Source organism: Crotalus tigris, unplaced genomic scaffold, assembly GCF_016545835.1.
Source record: "Crotalus tigris isolate CLP2741 ecotype Arizona unplaced genomic scaffold, ASM1654583v1 scf7180000019068.10715455, whole genome shotgun sequence".
Classification (NCBI taxonomy): Eukaryota; Metazoa; Chordata; class Lepidosauria; order Squamata; family Viperidae; genus Crotalus; species Crotalus tigris.
In genome coordinates, this window is record NW_024097358.1 from 240,223 (window position 1) to 261,789 (window position 21,567).

Below are 21,567 nucleotides of genomic sequence, written 5' to 3' on the forward strand. Positions count from 1 at the left end.
CCTCAGAATTTCCAGTTGTGCTGTTCATAATTCTGGGAGATTAAATTCACTGAAAGTTGGAGACGGTACTGACATCTGAAATGGTTCAAGTTTTCTACAAAGAGGTTGTTCCACATTTTCAGGAGCTACAAACAAATGAACTGCATAAGAGGGGAAGGGGAAACCATTTATTTGAAAACCAGATGTGTCGACGTTGCTTTAAAAATACAAAACTTCATGACAAATTTAAGAAAAGTATACCGTCGGTAGATAAAACACTGTTGTATCAGCACTGGTGAAGAACAAAAATATGTTTTGAACTTATAATTGTACAGCCAGAAGCGGGGGTGAATGCTGGTCCTGGAGTCCTCCCCAGGATTTTGGGATCAGGAAAGTCCCAAGCTTCTCCCTTGCAACTGGTATCATGCATCTCCTGGGCAGAAGCTACTTCAAAGTGTAGGGAATGACTTAAAACAACATCTTCTTGCCTTCCCTTTCGCCAAAGATGAGCAATCAATGCCCAAAGGGACTACGTGTGCAGCGCACCTTCAGGCACCAATCTCTGAGCTGTATCCTTACTGCCTTTTCTGGCAATCACAGCGTAGGCCAGCCGGTGTGTAAATCTCTTCTTCGAAGGGAATGACCCAGGGCTGAAACAGTCCAGGCTGAAGAGGCCCAGCCTGAGGCATAGAAGCCAGCCAGCCACTCTGGCTAGCTCCATGTGCATAGTTGAGATATATAAAATAAAAATAAAAAAATAACATGGATCAAAATAACAGTTTTGGCTGAAACAGTAGAATGGTTCCCCTTTGCATTCCCAAGCCAAGTCCCGGACACCTAGTATTAAATGTCGCATGGATTGAGCCAGCTGTTCCCCCCCCCCAGATGTGGACATCCAGATTTGGAGTAATGTTCAACACAAGGATGCAATGAACTAAAGCAGAAGTTGCCAGGTCTCCATAGCCTTGTGCTGTTGTAGTAGTATTAGTGCAACTGTAATTTTTGCCCTGTTTCCAGAAGACGTATCCCTTGATTGTTCACACAGCACCCTGAACCAGGTTAGAGAAAGCTAGCAGCTTTTAAGTGCGTTCCATTCTAATTGCGGCAAGTTTTAACCGCGGTTTAAGTTTTGCTTGATCGCTCATCTTGGGCAAGCTTATGGCTCAGTTAATACAGCAAAGGAGATAATAATACATTCTACTGTAGGTGGAATGTACTGTGTGAACTCAAGAGTTTTCAAGACAGATCCGTTAAGTCTAAGAGGATCATTCTGCTATAATCTGGGGCAAGAGCTGAATGTTGTAATACCTACAGTCACCAGAAATTTAGCCAAAGAAGAGCTTTCCAAGGCTGCTGGGGGAAGTGAAAAAAATTAAGGTAATTTAGGAGGAAAAGATGTGGGTTTCTAGAAAATTTTGGAAATCTTCCCATGCACATGAATGTAATCCCAATTAGCATATTCATCTTGGCATCCTAAGTCTGCACAAATCTTTGGGCTACGTCCATTTGTTGGGAGGGAGAGGCATAACATCCCCGCCTCTCAGTATTTTAGAACAAACCCCTGGAAAGCAAGACGGTTTACGTGGATCTGACCTGGATTGGAAAGGTTGCCATTCAGGATGGCGAGAAGAAGCCCTTGGAAATGGTGGCCCTTTGATGCAAACTCTGAAAGAAGTCTCTGGAGGAGTTACACGGAGCCAAGTTCTGCAGCACCTTGGTCTTCACATGGCTGAACACCTCCTTGGAGATGCAGGGGAATCTGCATTTGCTTGTTTCCTGATACTTTCTGTTGGAAAAGAAAGACACGTATGTGTCTAAGCTGGACTTTGGCCTGATCCAGCTGATCTTGGACTGAACAGCTCATTGGACTAAAGAGAATATAGGGTTTCCTGTCTAAGCTGGGGGTTGGACTAGAAGACCTCCAAGGTCCCTTTCAATTCTGTTATTCTATTCCATTCCATTCCATTCTACTGTATTCTACTCTATATACTTTACTTTACTCTACTCTGCTCTGCTCTACTCTACTCCTATTCTGTTCTGTTCTATTCTATAATTCTATTCTATTCTACTCTACTCCTATTCTATTCTATTCTATTCTATTCTATTCTATTCTATTCTATTCCATTCCATTCCACTCCACTCCACTCCATTCTACTCTATATACTTTACTCTTCTCTACTCTACTCCTATTCTGTTCTATAATTCTATTCTATTCTATTCTATTCTATTCTATTCTATTCTACTCTACTCCTATTCTATTCTATTCTATTCTATTCTATTCTATTCTATTCTATTCTATTCTATTCTATTCGAAGGCCAAGGAGTCACCATACCTGCTAGGTCGCTCCTCCCGATGCTAACCAGCCCTTCATACAATCCTTTAACTGGGTTTTCTCCTGCCATGATGGTCCCATGAAGCCAGACCAGCAACATCCGATGGCCGTGTTCTCGGTAGCTTTTGGTGCCTGGCCAAAAGGGAAGACACGGGTGAAGTGAGATATTCCAAGATTATGGATTACGGGTACCATAATGATATCACCATGTCATGACATCATCAACAAATAACAACCAATGTAATTTCCTGATGTGCAGTAGGCAGTTTACTTGGTGAACATGGTGCATGAAACATCACTTGCTTATGTATTGATACACATGGAGATGTGTAATTTCCTGTTGTGACAGATGTATTGTGACTGTGTTTTGGAATCACAGAATAGTTGTATGTCTTGCCAACTGTTTGAGAAAGATTCCCTAGCAGTTGAAAGTCCCATGACCTTTTTCTATTTCCCTGACCTAATATTATGTGACAATCCTATATTATTGTGATCTGTTGCACAGTTAGCCAGATATGCAGGCTGGATTTGACATTTTTATCCACCTATCAAGTCCTTCGTAAGGACTTAAGATAGGCAGATGTCACTGTTTGCAGGATGAAAGCTGTTCTGAGTAAAGCTGCCTTTTGCAATTGACTGACGATGATTTTGTCAATGCTGAGGGTGTTCAAGTTGGGTTGTTTTGGGGTTAAATCCAAGATGCCTATTACTATTGGCACTACCTTTATTTTTTATTATTATTATTTATTTCTATTATATTGCCACCATTATAACTGAAAAGGCAGCATAGCAGCCAGATAATGGGTAGTTATATTCCTAGAATAAGCTTAAGCAAGTTAGATAAAGTTCTGTTAAGATTCACATAGCCTGCAACGTTTGGTAATCTTGGCAAATCATCTGTGAGGATTTGTGTGGCCAAGAAGTTAAGTTGGCAGATACAAGTATGAAATCAAAGTACTTTTTTACACGCATGCCACACCATTTTGACTTTTTTGACCCTTCCCTGTTGATACCTCTGGCTTTCCCCCCCTCCCCGGTTTAAAATAAATCCAGTTCAGTCAGTAAATATAGCAATAGCACTTAGACTTACATACTGCTTCATAGTGCTTTACAGCCCTCTCTAAGCAGTTTATAGAGTCAGCCTCTTGCCCCCAACAATCTGGGTCCTCATTTTACCAACCTCAGAAGGATGGAAGGCTCAACCTTGAGCTGGTCAGGATTGAACTCCTGGCAGTGGGCAGAGTCAGTCTGCAATACTGCATTCTAACCATTGCGCCACCATGGCTCTTTGGTGTATATGGTGTGATATATCGTGTAAGTCTTGAATATGATAACCAAGTTAATAATGGTGCATAAATACAACTATGATATGTGTGGGTATGTTTATATATCTTACCCATACAACGTTTTTTTTCTATCTCAAGCTTCTTCCAGTTTAGAAAGTTGAGTCATAGACAACTAGGCTATGCATGGGACTCACTGATTCAGAATATTGTTTGCAGCTCCCAATAGTCAAGCCAAGTTCATTTATAAGTTCTTGTACTGCTGTAGAAAGCCAAGTTGGTATAGTAATTAAGCATCAGGCTAGAAACCAGGAAACCGTGAGTTTTGGTCCTGTCTCGGGCACCAAGTCAGCTGAATAACCTTGAGTAAGTTCTCCTCCTCAGAGCTAGGAATTACTTGAGAGGAAGTGGCAAACCACTTCTGAAAAAACTTGCCAAGAAAACTGCAGGGACTTGTCCGGACAATCTCTGAGAATTGGACATGATTGAACAGAAGAATAAAACTGTTGTAAGAATACATCTGATTTCAGAAGAATTTATTTTTCTGAATATGCCTCATTGTAAATGCGTTGAAAATGTCAACCAAAGGAGAGGGAAAGACAGATAGTTTGCATTTTGATTACGAGAAGTGGGTAAATAGGCACTTGGAGCATTTGTTAGCCCCTTTTAATAAAATGTAATAGTTTGAAAAGGCGCCACTAGAGACTAACATAGCTGTCCTCCTATAGTGTCTTTTAGTATGTCGCTGTTCAAGGCTTTTGCTGAATTTGAAACCTTTTTAATGTATTGTAACTGTTCTCAATTGCTGTCCATTTGGCGTTATTGTGTTTTTTTTTTTTTAACACTGAAAAGCAGTTGTTGGCTTTCATTGGAGATGATGAAGGGAAGACAGTAGTAATTCAGCTTCCCCAGAGAGTTGGGCTCACTCACTGATGCAGCTCTATTTCTCTCTAAAAGCTGCCTGGGGTTGCAAATAACCTGGGGGTGGAAGAACACAAATCCAATTCAAACATGCTTCATCCAGCGTTTTCAGCATGAATAGCTGGTCACAGCTGAGCCAGCTATCTCTAATATGGGCTGGATGGCTGCCAGGTTAGAGGACTACCGGCTAGCAAAGTCTTTGCTTCTTCTTTTTCTTGCAAACCGCTTCTTGTTTTGGTCTCCTCTCTGAAACAGACGTATCGTTCATATTTCATGAGACGTTTTCCTTCAGTGCTGGTCTCATCATCGAAACGCTGGTGTTGCATTTTTAAAACCAAGGGCTACAGCTATTTTAGCCTCTCTGAAAGACCTTAGAAAGAGTACAGAGAAGAGCAACAAAGATGATGGAGGCTAAACTACATGATGAACGATTGAAGGAACTGGGTATGTCTAGTCTAATGAAGAGAAGGACGAGGAGGGATATGATAGTTGCCTTCCAATATTTAAGGGGCTGTCACAAAGAAAAGGGAGTCAACTAATTCTCCAAAGCACCTGAAAGCAGAAGAAGAAGTAATGGGTGGAAGATCATTAAGAGAGAGAAGCAACCTAGAACTAAGGAGAAATCTCCTGACAGTGAGAACAATTAATCAGTGGAACGACTTGCCTTTAGAAGTTGTGGGTGCTCCAACATCAGAAATTTTCAAGAAGAAACTGGACAGCCATTTGTCTGGAATAGCATAGTATCTTCTGCTTCTGCAAGAGATTGGACTAGAAGACCTCCAAGGTCCCTCCCAACCCGATTATTCTATGTTCTAGGAAAGTTAGACCCTCTTCATAGTACAGAGAGTTCTCACAACCGTTTATTTGGTAACGGTTCAAAGTTATAACAGCACCGAAGAAAGTCATTCATGGCCAGTCCTTGCTCTTGTGATTGTTGCAGCGTCCCCATGGCTATGAGGTCAAAATTCGGGGCCATGGCAACCAACAAGGGTTGCAGCATCCAGGATCACGTGATCGCCATTTGTTCCCTTTCCAGATGGCTTCCAACAATTGAAATCAATGGGAGATGCTGGATTCGCTTAATAGCATGATTCACGTGACTGCAGTGATCCACTTAGCAAACAACATTTGTAATCAGGTATGACTCACTTAGTGAGTCATACCTGATCTTACAAATGTTGTTTGTAAGATCATACCTTGTCATACCTTGGTTAGCAGTGGAAATTCTGGTCCCAGATGTGATTGTAAGTTGAGGACTTCCTGTAGACTTGATCTTGGGCTAAGCACATGGCACCCTTCTCATATGTGCACCCTTCTCATATGTTCAGGAACCACCTAAATGGGGCTCTTGAATCACCTCGGGTCTCCCGTTCAGCAGCAGCTGGGAAGCGTCTCACCTGTGTCACCTACCTGTCCACTGGTGTTCAATTGCTCTGATGTGCGCCTCTGTGAATTTCCAATAATGTGCAAGTTTCTTCCACTCATTGGGCTTGAGGTATTTGGTTGCGAGCCGCCAGATCACCGAACGGATATGTTGTGTTTCCAGCCGGTGGTCTTGCTTGAAAGTTAAACGCTCCGTTATCCAGGAGTCCGAATCACTGTTGAGATTATCCTGGAAAAAGGTCACAGTCTGCCCAGTTAACTTCTTTCCCTTTGAGATCCTGTATTTCCTGAGCCCCCAACTTCCTTCACCTCGTTAGGTCACCTCAGAAGCTCACGAAGCTCACTTACTTTTTCCCATTTGTAAAACCTATCCGCTTTGATGATCATATCAGCCAAATTGACGTGGTTCCCACGGGCGGCAACATCCAGAGATGTTTTTCCTTGCTGCAGAAAAAAATAATAAATCCGCTGAGTTCAACAGGACAAAACTTTGTGCCTTTTTATAATTAATGGGCAGCAAATATTTAACTCCTGCCATATCCTGATTGCATTTACTCCACTGATCAATAGATACTCCTAGACAACGTCACCACCGGATGGATCTGTAGCTGACGAACAAACCGTACTCAACGAGTAGTCCTCAGTGGCACTACATCCACATGGAGAGAAGTAAGCAGTGGGGTACCACAAGGTCCATCTTAGGCCCAATACTCTTCAATGTCTTCATTAATGACTTGGATGAGGGAATAGAAGGGGAACTCATCAAATTTGCAGATGACACCAAACTGGCAGGAGTAGCCAGCACCCCAGAAGACAAACTCAGAATGCAAAAGGATCTTGACAAACTTGAACAATGGGCCCTATCCAACAAAATACTGACTAAAATATCTATAGGGGCAATATAGACTATATAGGCAATCCAACTTGTATTGATAAACCCATATAATTCCCTGCTGGAGAAGCAAATAACATCTGATGTATGGGCTCGGTCCCCCAATATCTCTCTATATTAAGCTTAGACAAAATCTAGAATGGTATCTAATGCCCTCCAGAACGGTGCTATTTTGACTGTCTTAAGTAAGAGCAGCAGGGAATGGGCCATCTGAACTTCCAGGAATATAATAAGGACAGGAAGTGCACTGAAAAACATGGTTTTATAGATCAAATGCAGAATGCATAAGGCAAAGTAGTTAACTTTGAAAATGTCCTCTGTGCATTCTCATGCTAAAAATCCTGTTGCCACAGCTGGCGCAGGTTTGCAAAGAGGAAACATTTCTGTGCATATGTTTACAGACAGCGGCAAGATGTCAGCGTTACCTTGTCGGTTAATTTTAAATTCACCCCAGCCATGAGGATCAACTCGGCAATATCTTGCCTTCCGTATTCTGCAGCAATATGAAGAGGACTCTGTTGCCTCTGGAAGCAAAACAGGAAAATCAGGAATCGGCACTGCAAAGAATTTGGGAGAAGCAGCCGTTCCTTAGCAATGAGATAAATAGTTTTTGGAAACTAGTAAAAAAAACTTCCTGGGGCCTCAAGGAGGCGTTCTTTTCCATCCTTGGCACCTCATGGGGACAAAAAGCTCCAGCAGGAGGGAGCTAACTGAATCAAAGGGATAGGATAAGAGATAATTATGATAAGATAATCATTATTGTTATTTTTCTGGTTACACAATAGCATATGTTAAAGTGAAATTCCGATGTCCACTTTCGAAAGAAAAGGGGGGGAAAAAAGCCACCCACCAAAGAATACCACCACCATCCAAATATAATAACAGCAGTAGCAGCCAAAAGTGTCAAGTTATACAAAATGACAGCAAAGCTTACACACGCATATATGCGCGCACACACACACACACACACACACACACACACACATATCAGTTTTAATTACAATCCATTTTGGATACATAGTGGAAAAAGCTTGTTACATGGCCCCCAATGCCACTTCCCAACCCTTGCTGAATCTCACCCCAGAAATAGTAATAAGCTCCTTTATAATTCCTTGGATTTGGGAGCAGCTGCCTGAACTCAAAGGGAATTTTTCCCTAGTAGACAAAAAGAGCTATAGGTATAAGTATCTGTCTATCTGCCTGCCTGCCTGCCTGCCTGCCTGCCTGCCTGCCTGCCTGCCTACCTACCTACCTATCTACCTACCTATCTACCTATTCATTCATGTATCCATTTGTATTTTGCATTTATGAACTGCCCATCTCCCTCAAAGAAAGGTATCTTATTTAGGGATTTAATTAATTAATTAATACCCCATCTTTATTATTTTTATAAATAACTCAAAGTACACAACCACCACAACTTTGTGAGATGAATTGGGCAAAGAAAGAGTGACTGGCTCAAAGTCACCCAGCCAGCTTTTATGCCCAAGGCGAGACTAGAACTCACCGCCTGCTGGTGATTGGCCCAAAGTCACCCAACGGGCTTTCATGGCTGAGGCAGGACTAGAACTCACCATCTCCTGGTTTCTACCTGATGCCTTAACTGCTAAACAAAGAATTCCAACACGTTAACTTAATTTTCAGTTTACAACCAATATATATAGCTCCAGGAATTTTGACCCAAACAATGCCATCTACCAAGACCCCAGAAGTGCCCGTTCTCTGTCATGGCACCTGTCTTCGGGAATTTGAAAAAAAAAATGTCTTACATTATCAAGGACATCAAGGTCACATTCGGCATCAATGAGAAGTTTGACAATGGCTGGGTGGTTCCTTAGCACCGCAATGTGCATAGCTGATGCATTTTGCTGTAGGGAAAAAAGCAATGTTCATACTTTGCTAGCGGCGCATTAAGGCACCAAGGAGGTTTTTGGCCATGTCTACATAGATGACTAATTCAGAGGGCTCAGCTTTAATCCCAAAGTGCCCCACGGATTAAAACAATGGTCTCTAGGTAGTTGTGTATCTGGTAGGATTAACGGTTTTCTCCTTAAAGTCTAAGAGAAGCCTTGGGAGGAAAACAAAACTCAAAGTTTCTCTAGAAACGCCATCTTGACTGCCGTTTGCAAGGGCTGGTTCTGGTTAGATCAAAAGCAAACAGTCTCTTCCCAAATTAGTTTATTAAACAACAACCCTTCCCTCTACACAAAAGGTGGGAGATCTTTTGTCAGTTGTGCCCTGCAGGTGGGGAAAACAGAAACAGGCACCAAACTTTGCTTTGACTATAAATAGAGCCTGCCGTTCATACTTGGCAGTTGAGGAGTTTCTTTCTTCATGAATAACCTTATTTATTTCAGAGCTGCATCCCGGAATCATTGCACACACAGCTTCTGATTCTAGTATCAGCTGCGAGAAGCTTGACACTACTTAGCTGTCAATGCTCTGGCTGCACCAGCGGATATTCCAGATAGAGGCAGAGTGGAATAGCAACAGCACTTAGACTTATATACTGCTTTATATAGTGCCCTCTCTCAGCGGTTTACAGAGTCAGCATATTGCTCCCAACAAGCTGGGTCCTCATTTTACCAACTTCAGAAGGATGGAAGGCTGAGTCGATCTTGAACCTTCAGAATCAAACTGCTGGCAGTTGGCAGAGTCAGCCTGCAGTACTGCATTCTAACCATTGCGCCACCATGGCTCCTATGTGACACTTGGAGGGAAACCCAACTGAACACAGGGGATGTACTTGATTCCTCTGTTTGGAGCAGGGGTGGGATTCAAATATGTGAACAACTGGTTCTCTGTGTGGATGCCGCTTCCAGAAATCCATTCTGGGCCTGGGCAACAAAATAATTAGCTATCTGTTCTACCAAACTGGTGCAAACCGGCTGAATCCCACCGCTGGTTTGGAGATAAGAAGATGTTCTGGTTGCAGTTGATGAAATCAGCCACTTACGTAGTTCAGAGCATCTGTCTGGATTCCTGCACCAAGGAGGTCTTTGGCCATGTCCACATAGCCGTTCAGTGCAGCATAATGAAGGCAGGTCATTTTTTTCTGGAAAAAAAAATTGGGGGACCCTTTCAGGCAATGCAAGCTCACAAAAACCTACTACAGGTAGTTCTTTACATACAACCATTTGTTTAGGGACCGTTCAAAGTTACAACGGCACTGAAAAAAGTGACTTATGATCGTTTCTCACACGGCCGTTGTAGCATCCCCGTGGTCCTAAGGGTCTAGAAATGATGCAAATAGATAGACAAGTGAACAAATAAATGTCCCTCTCATATATATCTGGAGCAAATCCTTCCATTCAACTAACCATACCTGCGTTTGGGCATTGACTTCACCGCCAGCTTCCAGAAGTAGATGGATGCAATCATTGTGTCCTCCCTCAGCAGCTAAATGTAAGGAAGTCATCCCTTCCTGAAAAAAGAGAGGAAAAGTAAGCCCTGGTTGTCCTTTTAATGCGTTGGAATTAGTTATCACAGAGTCGGGGAAAAACAACATGGTGGCATAACTGTGGCCATTGCACACAGAAAGGAGAACTGCACAGCAGCCCTCTGGGGAAGAAGATGGAGGAGGTGGATTGGTTTAAGAGAGAAGGAGCACGGGGCCAGTTCAGGATGATGCAATCTGGGAGGACAGTAGAAGAGAATCTCTACAGCTCAGGGTTGAGCTGAGGAGTCCTTGGTGCTCTCTGAGCATGGCTGTTTTCTTGTCGACATTTCATTATCCAACTAGGTAACATCATCAGTACAGGTTTGCGGAATGAAGGGGGAGGAGGAGGAGCAGCAGCAGCAGCTGTGGGTCCTTGGTGCTCTCTGAGCTTGGTTGTTTTCTTGCTGACATTTCATTACCCAACTAGGTAACATCATCAGTATTAGGAGGAATGAGGTTTGCGGAGCGAAGGGGGATGAGGAGGAGGAGCAGCTGTGGGAACCTTGGTGCTCTCTGAGCTTGGTTGTTTTCTTGCAGATGTTTCATTACCCAGCCACGTAACATCTTCAGTGCTTCAGAGACCACCAAGAATTCCACAAACAACTAAATCATGGCAAGGGATCAAAATAAGGATGACTGTGTCATGCACCCACATTACGTTATATAGCCTGTTTTGGCTACAACCAAAAAGAAAAAGATTAAACTTCCATGTTTCCTATGAAGGTTAAAAAAAACAACAACCATATTTTTCAGTTTTATACTCACTGCATTCTTGTCTTCCAGGTCCGCGCCAGCTTCTAGAAGTTTCTGCAATATGTCTGCATGTCCATTCATGGCCGCCAAATGAAAGGCTGTGTTCTTCTCCTGCAAACCAGTGTGACATTCCACATTAAGGTGAGAAGAGCTCTCCTGGGGATCCAGTGGGAGAACAGGTATAAATGTTCCACTTAGGTGGTGTTTCTCAACCTCTCCCACTTTACGTTGTGTGGACTTCAACTCCCAGAATCCCCCAGCAGTCTTGGGAGCTGAAGTCCACAAAGCTTAAAATGGGAGAGGTTGAGAAAATGCTCCATGGATTTTCTAGCCCCATGAATTCTGGCAGGCACCATACCACAAAATCATCTGCTCCAAGGTCCCTTCCAACTTTATTATTATTATTATTAATTCTTTTTCAAACCTGGTCTTGGATGCTGTGAGAAGAGCCGAGGCTCAGAAGGAATGCCACCACCTCCAGCTGACCCTTCTCTGCGGCCAAATGAAGGGCTGTCCTGCCCATCTTCCAGGAGAGAAAGAGAGAGAGAGAAAAAAGAGGGGAGGAGGAGGAAGAGAAAACCAGACTGTGACCATTGCTTCTACAGGGGGTCCTCGACCTTCAACCACAACAAAGCCCAACGTTTTTTGTGGCTAAGCCAGACATCTGTTAAAATGAGCTTTGCCCCCATTTTACAACTTTTCCTGCCGCCGTTGTTAAGTGAATCACTGCAGCTGTTAAATTAGTAACCCGATTGTGAAGTGAATCTGGCTTCCCCATTGACTTGGCTGGTCAGAAAATCGCAAGAGCTGATCACGGGACCCCGGGACACTGCACGACCGTCATAAATACGAGTCAGTTTTTCAAGCGTCTAAATTTTGACTCCCGGGGATGAGGTCTATACAACCGCTATTTTTATAACTAAAATCCTGGCTTGACAAAGAAAATGTCCGATTGGGCAAGAAATCTAGCAGGTGTCAAGGGAAGAATGTATGGGCACCTTAGAATTGACAGGCACCATGTTGGGCATCCAAGGACAATACGATGTCCTAATGGCATGCCTTCCCAGTTCACCTAACTGGGGGAAAGGGAGATTACAGACAGCCTGTTTACCTTATCTTTCTTATCCAGCTGCACGTCTTCCAGATCTTCCATGATGAACTTCATCACCCTGAGATGACCCCTTTGGGCAGCACAGTGTAGGAGATTGTGGCCATTCTGAAAAAAAATAAGGATGGTGGATTCAAGGTGTGGAGGAATAAGCCATCTGCGCCATCTTGCTCCTCAGATACCAGGTAATCCAGCTGTTCAAACATGGGACCTCTAAGCAGGAATGTCCTGGTCCAGGGGTTGGCAACCTTGGCTCTTTTATGACTCGTGGACTTCAACTCCCAGAATTCCTGAGCCAGCATGGAGGAAACTTTGGCCACTTCATGACTCGTGGACTTCGACTCCCAGAATTCCTGAGCCAGCCTGGCTCAGCTTTGAAACCTCTCCCTTTCCCCTCAGCATGGCTAGCACAGGAATTCTGGGAGTTGAAGTCCACCAGTCATCAAAGAGCCCAGGTGGCCTACCCCTGTCCTAGGAGAAGGTCATAAAAGTCAAAATGGAGGATATGATTGTAAGGATGAGGTCTCGCCCATTTGGCATTCTGGCAAAAAGGGGGCGGGGCTTCCATCATGCAATTGCAGCAGACATGTTAACTTCTTTTAAAAATCTCTCTCTCTCCCACCCCCACCTTGCCAATGCCGCTGCCTTTAGGATCAGTTGCATCCCTAACTTTATGGTCTTAAAATAAGGGGAAGGTCAGGAAACACTGGTGGAGATTGAGTTTTCAGAAATGGAGATCATGTATGAAGAAAGCAGCTGTCCATTGGTTGGACATTTAGCTTTTTCTCCCTTGTGTGAAGTTTCACTGCCTGTTGCCAAGCAAATGAAAACCTGAACATGAAAGAAGCGCCTTCTTTCTATGCTTCGCAACTGTCAGGTCTTATTTCATTCCTCCTCAGTTAGTAATTATTAGAACATGCGCAGGGTTGCCGATTCTGGTTTCATACAGTATTTGGGATGAAAACTATTCTAGACTTTCCTCTTAAACAAACACTGTCGACATGTCTGTCTTGAATGCCCCAGCCCCCAAATTTTCTTCCCTGAAATTACCTTTAGAGTAATTTCCTCATATTTCATCTGGGTGTTGTCTCAAAGCTACTTGAATCCATCTATTGTTTCTTTCATTCAAAATGCAGATCCGTCTAGACCCCACCCTAGTTGTGTTCAACTGAAAACTTGGCTCTTTTCCCAGATCTTGGGCTGAGTTTGTGTTTCATTGTCTTTAATGGCTGTTTTCCTTCTGGCATATTTTTTTGGGTATGATTGTTTTCATTTTATGCTACCCAAAGAGGTATGGAGGAGATGGGTGGTTTTTTTCTACACTTCTCAATAAATATACTGTGTGAGCAGCCAGTATTGCTTTAATAGACCTGGCTGAATATGTTGCATGGACAAAGCATGTTGTTTTCACATGCAGAAGACCCCATTATTTTTTAGCAGATCTGGATGGCATAGGAGCCTGTTCCCGATTTTATTGATGCCACTGTGACAGAAAGTGCATTATGACAACACTATACAAGCTTCATCCTCTCATAATTTCACTGCCATGTTGCATGGAAGTATGCAAAGAAGGGAATTTGCATCCCGATGTTGTGATTGCATCCTTCAGACATCCATGTTCTTGCATTCTCCTCTTCCTATGGAGCCCAGCTTTGCCAGAAAAATCTACCCTACCTTATTTACACAGTTGATTTTAGCACCAGCATTGACCAGGATCTGAAGGACACGTAAATGACCGAACCAAGCAGATAGAAGAAGTGCACTCATCCCAAACTGGAAAACAGGAAGATGAGAAAAGGAAAGTTAGAACTTAGAGTCATTGGATTGGAAGGGACCTCAAAGGTCTTTTAATCCAATCCTTTGCTCAAGGCAGGAGACCTTATATCAGGGGTCTTCAAACTTGGCAACTTTAAGACTTGTGGACTTCAACTCTTAGAATTCCTCAGCCAGGATATGAAGCGGACCTAGGCTAGTGTGTTATATAAATAACGTTTGGGAAGATGGCATGAGAACAAAGGCATGTTAGTCGTCACATCCAACGAAGTCAACAAAGCATGGAGAAAAGCTCACACTGTCTTCATCATTCACGGAGGCCTCGTGTTCCAGGAGAAGGCGGACGGCCTGTTCATGCCCTGCTCCTGCAGCCCAGTGGAGAGCAGTCCTGTCTATCTGGAAAGAAAGAGAAATTAAGCAGGGGAGAAAAAGAATTATGTTCCCTTTGTTTGTCTCTGCCAATGTTGTGCAGGTCTAAGGTCAACTGCACTCTTTTCTTCATTAGCTTAGTCTTTCTATCAGCAAGACACACTCCTAAGGAACAAGCAAAAAGAGACTGCCTGAGCCTGGATCACCACATGGTGTCTTTGCCAATGCCAAATGTGTATGGAGATTCTCAGTCTCTCAGTAGAGTTTGCTTCCTCCATTTATTCTTCCCATCTCTTTGTAATGCCAATTTGCCAAAGTGCATTCCACAAGTGACACAAAGCATCATGCTTCAGGGTTTAGATTTTGAGAAGCAGGGATATGGAGAGGTGCAAATCTTTGACAGATGGCCCCATTCTATACCTCCCACACCCAGTTCAATACCCACATTATTCTTAGCTTTGACATCAACCCCTCTCTTGATCAGCTTGACCATGTACGCCGTGTCGTTTCGTTTGGCTGCATCATGGAACGTCTTTTCTGAAATAAGCACTTGAGAGAAGAAAAGGGCACGTTAAAGATTGTAAAAATTATAAAACAAAAATTCTGGGCTGGTGTGTGTGTGTGTGTGTGTGTTGCATTCAGAACAGATGTCTAGTCTCTTCTTAAAAACCTCCAGTGATGGAGCACCCACAATTTCTGGGGGCAAGCTGTTCCACTGGTTAATTGTCCTCACTGTCAGGAAGTTTCTCCTTAATTCCAGGTTGTTTCACTCCTTGATCAGTTTCCATCTGTTGTTTCTTGTCCTGCCATCTGGTGCTTTGGAGAATAGTTTGACTCCTTCTTTGTGGCAGCCCCCAAGATATTGGAACGCTGCCGTCATGTCTCCTCTATTTCTTCTTTTCTTCAGACTAGCCAAACCCAAATCCCGCAGCCGTTCTTCATATATTTTGGTCTCCAGGCCTTGGATCATCTTAGTTGCTCTTCTCTGAACTTTTTCCAAAGTCTGAACATCTTTTTTGTAGCATGGTAACCAAAACGCAATAATGTAATTTCATAAATAAATAAAATCTGAAATATTCTTATAGCCAGCCATCCCAGTACAATCAGGATATAAACCTACTACAGCTCAACAGCAACCACACAACCTAGAATCACTCTTCTGGTGAGATTGACAGTCCTATCAATTGCTTATAACAATCAAATAACAAGTGAGAAACTATAAAAAAAAAAGGTGGAACTATATTTTAACTGATTAGATACTGTGTTAACTTGTCAGTTCAGCCCCTGTGATTTGAAAAAGGAAGATTTGGCTGGAAGTGTGCAAACCAAGAGAGGTGTGCCTTACAGAACAAAGGGACAAAGAATTCATTTCTGGCCCTAAACATTGCCAATGTGGTTCCACACACACCCTCACTCCCCGTTCATGATTTGCTATCGGTTGAAGTCAATGGCTTGATAAACGGAACCCAAATACTACAATTACTCACAATCCTAAAATCTTGGAGGATTTTGACCCTTCATTGAAGCTGGTTAGAACATTGCCCCTTCCCCAGTCTTCCCATTTCACCCCCCCTCCCCATCCAAAAGGCTATGATTGTTGCCTCCAGGAATTGCGGGGTTTCCTTGGACGGATCCCCAACCCTTTCCTGGAAGGGCAGCAGGCGGTGGTGGTGGAATCCAGCGGAAACCTGTCGCTGCTTCGGACCACCTGCCTTCCTCCGGCTCCACCAGACACCCCTTGGAAGGGACCCTTTTACCACCCTCCCACCCACCCACCCACTCCTTGCCCAGCCCTAAACGGCGCCCCGCCAGGCTCTCTCCTGGCTCCTGGCTCTCGGCCTTCCGACCTGCAAGCGCCGCGGGGCAGGGACCGTCTGCGGGGAAGGCACCGGAGCCGCGCGGCCCTCCTGCCCCTTCCCCACGCGCGCCCCTGCCTCGCCCGGTCCTTACGCGTGTCCTCCTCCGAAGCCAAGTCGTCCTCCATGCCGCCGGCAAGCTCACCGCCCGAGCATCCCCGTCGCTCCGGGGGACGCCCCTTCGAGGCGGACGCGGCCAGAGGCTTGGTCCGCCCGGGGGCTGCGGCTCCGGCCTCCTCCGTCCCTGCCGCCCCCGCCGGAGCCGGGCTAAAAATAGCCTGGTTAGCGTCGCCCAGAAAAGGGAGAGCGGGGGGGGGAGGGAGGCAGAACCCGCCTTGCTCCGAGGAAGAGGCTGCAGCCGCGCGCGCCCCGCGCGCTCCCGCGCCCGGGCGGCACCCGCGTAGCTCGAGTGGGCGTCTTGTGGCTGCGCCCGAGAGACCCGACGGGCTAGCAGAGAAGGGTCGGGAGGTGGAAAGGGAGGAGTCGGGGGTTGCTGGCTGGTTTTTTTCGCTGCAGCAATTTATTTCTCCGCCGATTCTTCCCACAAATTATATGTAGTGCGTGATATAATATTATTTTCTCCCTTCCTCTTCCGTTCCCTTTTCCTTCCCTTCCCTCTTCCCCTTCCTCTTCCCTTCCCTCTTTCCCCTTCCCCCTTCCCCCTCCCCCTTTCCATTTCCCCTTCCCTTCCCCTCCCTTCCCCTCTCTTCCCTTTCCCTTTCTCCTTTCCCCTTCCCTTTCTCTTTCCCCTTCCCTTTCCCTTTCCCCTTCCCTTTCCTCTTTCCTTTTGCCTTTCCTCTTTCCCCTTTCCCCTTCCCCTTCCCCCTTTCCATTTCCCCTTCCCCTCCCTTCCCTCTTCCCTTTCCCCTTCCCTTTCCCTTTCCTCTTTCCTTTTGCCTTTCCTCTTTCCCTTTCCCAAGAACCAGGTTAGGGACAGATCACCCAGGAGAAAATGTATCTATGCGGTCGCCAAGAGCAAGCGACAGATTAATGACATGGAATCATTCATCATCAGTGTAATTGAGCTTACACTGTTCTTGACTCTCTGACTGCTCCTGCTTGAGGACCCTCAACGGACAGCCCTTTCCAACTCAAGGAAAACTTCGCCGTTGCCCAAAGGTGCTTTTTTCAAGAGGCAACTGGACTTCACTTCGGCGTTGCCATTTCCCTCGCTTCCCGGATTCCCACCGAGCCCCCGTCCCAGCCGTGCGCTCTCCCGGGTCCTGAATCTCTCAGAGCCCAGATTTTTTTATTATTATTCCTCTCCGGTTTGAGTAACTCTTCCCTGGATAAGTTCCCAAGTTCTTCATTTGGCAGTTCGGCGTGTCTCCTTCCCGCCAGGGGGCGGGAAAGTCTGCAAAGAGGACGATTCGCACCTGGAAGGCTGGTGAGATGGGAGTGGACTCTTGCAAAGGCTTGGAAATGCTGGAGATGGCCAAACTTCCAAAAGTACTAAAATGCCCTAGTATTTCTTTGCAGCCTGCCGTTGTCTCATTTTTGAGTGGAGATGGATCATGCATTGTCTGTGTATCTGTAATACACAGACACACACACACACACACACACACACACACAGAGAGAGAGAGAGAGAGAGAGAGAGAGAGAGAGAGAGAGAGAGAGAGAGAACCTTAGAAGCAGTGGTGGGATTCAGCCAGTTTGCAGCAGTTCGGCAGAACCGGTAGCTCAGAACGGACTTCTGGAAGCGGCATCCACACAGAGAACCGGTTATTTGAATCCCATCACTGCTTAGAAAGTATGGCTAGGAGTAATTTAAAATGAGCATAGTAGAAAAAAGGAAAGGAGGAGAATATAAATACCTAATTTTATATTTTTGGTGAGTATTACATATGGTTAAATAATGACTAAGGCACCCTGTGTCAAACTTCGAAGCACGGTTTTGCTGGTGCGACAAATATTGCTTCTCAGCTTGCCAATGAACCTGGGAGGAGAGAGGTTTGGAATGCAGACTTCAAAGATTAAGAAGCCAGACTGTGAGACTCAAGGACATTACACCAGGTGTCTGGCCAGACCTAGAGATGCTTTCTCATAACAATATTTTTCTACTTGGTTGGGACAACGTCACCTGACCCAGAGGGAGGAGGGAAAATTCAATGCTTTTACTATATGGGTTTTGGGGTATCTGTTGAAGCTCTTCCTCTTGACCTCTTCTGAATAAATGCTGGATTAACACCCTTTCATTCAGCTTCCCCCCCTTCACATTTATTGCACATAGCTTTTGGTGTTATATCTCGTTATTAAATTTGATGGTGGGTTTTATGTGTTGTAAATGGCTTTGAGATGCCTTTGTATAGGAATAATATGATCATGGAAGGAAATATGTAACAACAGCAGCAACAGCTAGGAATGTGATCAGGAGGCTTTTGAGAGACAAACTGCTATGATTCCCTACCTCAACAGATGGTTGAAAATTGTGTCATTTGAGAATTGTACTTGCTGTGAGCTAGAATCAGAAACTTGTTCTCCAGCCCAGCCAGAATTCTTGAGTAGAAAAGGCTATCTCTAACCTTCCTATCTTCCTGTTTATTATCGACATCTTAAAAGCTACCCCTTAAAGAAACACATTCTCCGTTATGTCTCTCCTGTGATATTTTAATCTTTTGGAGTGTGTTTATAGTGCTATGAAAACATTTGCAAGTGCAGCGAAAAATGAATGTGCGTTTAAAGCCAGAAAGGTTGAAAACCACACCTAGTCAAGATATTTAAAGTTTTTAACTGGAACAGTGGGGGTCGTGTAAAGATTCACAACCCACAGTTGATGGGTTAAAGAGAGCTGGCCACCGCATGAGGGAATCTGAGCTGAGTGGAATTTCCTTGTTTCCCCCCTTTTTTCCCTCTGTGCTGTGTGTGCTTTTCTGTGATTTACCTGATGGTGTTCCTGCTGTATTGATTTACCTGACCATGTTCCTGTTTGTCTCTCTTATTTACTGTAAATACATTTATTTATATAAAACCACAAGTTCTTGTCAGCGTCCCTGCATAACTCCCTGCTAAAAGTCAAAAGGGAAGCCAGATTCACTTATAAACTGTGGCAAGAAAAGTCATAAAATGGGGCACTTAACAGAAATGTTCTGCTCAATTGTGGTCATAAGTCGAGAACTACCTATCCTTTCAGACTCGCAGGATTCTGTTAATGTAACCTTACGATAAAGACAGAGCAAGTGCCTCTTGTCAGGACTACCTCACAAGGCTGACATCCATCTTGCAAGTCTGAAAAGCACGATGGAAGATCTGTTATTTCGGATTTATCAGCAAAGATGAGAAATTTCTAGCTTGTTCTTATTGTTTGCCTCAGGATGTCCTTCCTGAAAAATCCTTTGGGTCTCCAGAAGGGAGAAGATGGGGCGATATGCACCCAGCATGAAAACTCAGCACTTGTTTTTAATATTTGGTGCACATTTGAGGGTTGCAAGGTGGATGGAGAGCAGATTCCAGGGGTGGGTTGAGCCAATTCTGCAGGATAGGCTTGGAATTTCACTTAAAAAAACAACAACAACAGTAGTCTGCATTACAGTATCCCATTTTGAAATGGGTAAAAAATTATGTCTTCAATTTTCAGCAGTCATTGCCAGCAGGGACTCTTAGAACCGTAGGGTGCCCACTAATAATAACTGATGTTTTATTTAATGCATGATTTACCGAATAAATCCCACTGGTGGTGTGTAGATATATTCTGTTCAAAAAGCTCTCTCAAAGAAGAGAGACAACAATGAAGAAACAGGGACTACACACACTGGTGAGGGGGCACCAGGGCCCAATTCTATCTTTGTGACTCAAATCTTGAACTGGAGGCTGATCCCCCAGCCCACCAGGGGGCCATCAATTTTGTGTGAAGAGTCAGAAAGCAGACAAGTGGAGAAAAACTGAAGGGACACCAGATCCAGGAAGGTCTACACAAGTGGGCTTTGATGCTGGAAATCAAGGTCAATCAGTGCCTGCAGCTGGAGATTTTTCTGAGCTGAAGTTTTTCTCCTGAATGCAGTCTGGAATTGGATGGATTCTGTGGGAAGCAAGCCCAGCCTGTGTGGTATGTGTTTCACTTTGCACTATAACCTAGCTGGGGTCTTCAAACTTGGCCCTTTTATGACTTGTGGACTTCCAGAACTCCTCAGCCAGGCAGTTGAAGTCCACAAGTCATAAAAGGGCCAGGTTTGAAGACCCCTGCTCTACAAATAAGCAGCATACAAATAATCTATAAATAAGGTCAGCTGACAATCCAATGATGGCATTTTGCATAGTGCAAAATCTAGAACAGTGGTTCTCAACCTTTCAAATGCCGTGACCCCAGAATACAGTTCCTCATGTTGTGATGACCCCCAAGTGGGTGTGGCCACCAATAAGAGGGAGTAGGACAGCTAGGGAAAAGGGAAAAAATGGTGGACAGTGTGGTTTGGTGACCCCCGTGAAATGGTCGTTTGACCCCAAATGGGGTCCCGACCCACAGGTTGAGAACCACTGATCTAGAACATTTAAAGAAATCTCTTGATCTCTCTCTCTCTCTCTCTCTCTCTCTCTCCCTCCCTCTCTCTCTCTCTCTCTCTCTCTCTCTCTCTCTCTCTCTCTCTCTCTCTCTCTCTCTTTCTTTCTTTCACAACAGGTGGGCTTTCTTAACAAAGCCAAAAACCAGTTGCTATTGGCAATGATCTTGCCTGGCAGGAATGGAGCGTCAATGCAGCAGGATCTTTCCTTCCTTGTTCCTTGCTTCTCTTCAGCCTTCTGCTTGCTAACTCACTCTGCCCTCTTTAGTATATCATCCACGTCTCTGCTGATGCAGCAGCAATCCATCCCGGAGGAGATTTCTGCAAGGAGTAAGTCTCTGAACTTGCCAGCAAGGCTGGGAAAGACTGTTGTAGGCTGGGCTGAAGCAATGGTTCCGATTTCCAAGAGAAACGCAATCTTTATGAACAGCAGTTTCTACTATAATCTCTTTAAGGATGACCTGAGAAGCAAGATGAGAAAGCAAGAGCTGTGTTTACGTAGCACGCCAAGCCATGGGTTTCTTTTGATGGTTTTTTTTTTTTTTTGAATAAATTGCAGTTGGTTGGGTTCACACAATACAAAGCTACCAACAAGGGAACTGGACTGCGCAGGTAGTCCTTGACTTAATGACCACAATTGGCCCCAAAATTTATGTTGCTCAGACATTTGTTAAGTGAGTTTTGCCCTATTGTAAAAACTTTCTGGCTGCAGTTGCTAAGCGAATCACTGCAGTTGTTAAGTTAGTAACATGGTTGTTAAGTGAATCTGGCTTTCCCATTGATGTTGTTGCCAAAAGGTCACAAAAGGGGATCACGTGACCCCAAGGACACTGCAACTGTCATAAATATGAGTCAGTTTCCAAGATGCTGAATTTTGATCACGTGACCATGGGGATGCGGCAATGGTTGTAAGTGTGACAAATGGTCAAAAGTCATTTTTTCCAGTGCCATTCTAACTTTGAACTGTTACTAAACAAACTGT

At 44.4% G+C, this 21,567-nt stretch overlaps 1 protein-coding gene and 1 long non-coding RNA gene across 7 annotated transcripts; one reads left to right on the forward strand and one right to left on the reverse strand.

Annotated features, from left to right (window-relative positions):
• Nucleotides 1-153: 153 nt before the first annotated feature.
• ANKDD1A (ankyrin repeat and death domain containing 1A) lies at nt 154-19,912 on the reverse strand. Of its 6 annotated transcripts, none has more exons than XM_039358828.1 (15): nt 17,120-19,912; nt 14,679-14,782; nt 14,162-14,260; nt 13,766-13,864; nt 12,095-12,199; nt 11,408-11,506; nt 10,996-11,094; nt 10,117-10,215; nt 9,748-9,846; nt 8,561-8,659; nt 7,217-7,315; nt 6,248-6,343; nt 5,927-6,128; nt 2,313-2,444; nt 154-1,765 (listed from the first exon to the last, which is right to left on the reverse strand). In XM_039358828.1, exons 2-15 carry the CDS (start codon nt 14,724-14,726, stop codon nt 1,701-1,703), a joined length of 1,440 nt encoding a protein of 479 aa, XP_039214762.1. In that variant the 5' UTR covers nt 14,727-14,782; nt 17,120-19,912; the 3' UTR covers nt 154-1,700. The 6 variants fall into 6 exon arrangements, with proteins under 6 accessions (XP_039214762.1, XP_039214761.1, XP_039214766.1 ...); XM_039358827.1 differs by lacking the exon at nt 17,120-19,912 and adding an exon at nt 16,184-16,580; XM_039358832.1 differs by lacking the exon at nt 17,120-19,912 and adding an exon at nt 16,184-16,220 and having other exon boundaries at nt 14,162-14,256.
• Nucleotides 11,009-17,127, forward strand: LOC120315095. Its single transcript, XR_005558599.1, has 3 exons — nt 11,009-11,124; nt 12,113-12,276; nt 17,010-17,127. It is a non-coding gene; the product is annotated as an uncharacterized LOC120315095 (long non-coding RNA).
• Nucleotides 19,913-21,567: the final 1,655 nt, after the last annotated feature.

What these genes read in the sequence shown, in the direction of transcription:
- ANKDD1A (XM_039358827.1), bottom strand. Translation starts at nt 16,217, where the DNA reads ATGGAGGACGACTTGGCTTCGGAGGAGGACACGC. An exon ending in AGCTGGATAAGAAAGATAAG is followed by an intron (nt 11,507 to 12,094) that starts GTAAACAGGCTG and finishes CTCTCCTGGAAG; the next exon opens with ATGGGCAGGACAGCCCTTCA. An exon ending in AGACAGATGCTCTGAACTAC is followed by an intron (nt 8,660 to 9,747) that starts GTAAGTGGCTGA and finishes TTTTCCCTACAG; the next exon opens with CAAAATGCATCAGCTATGCA.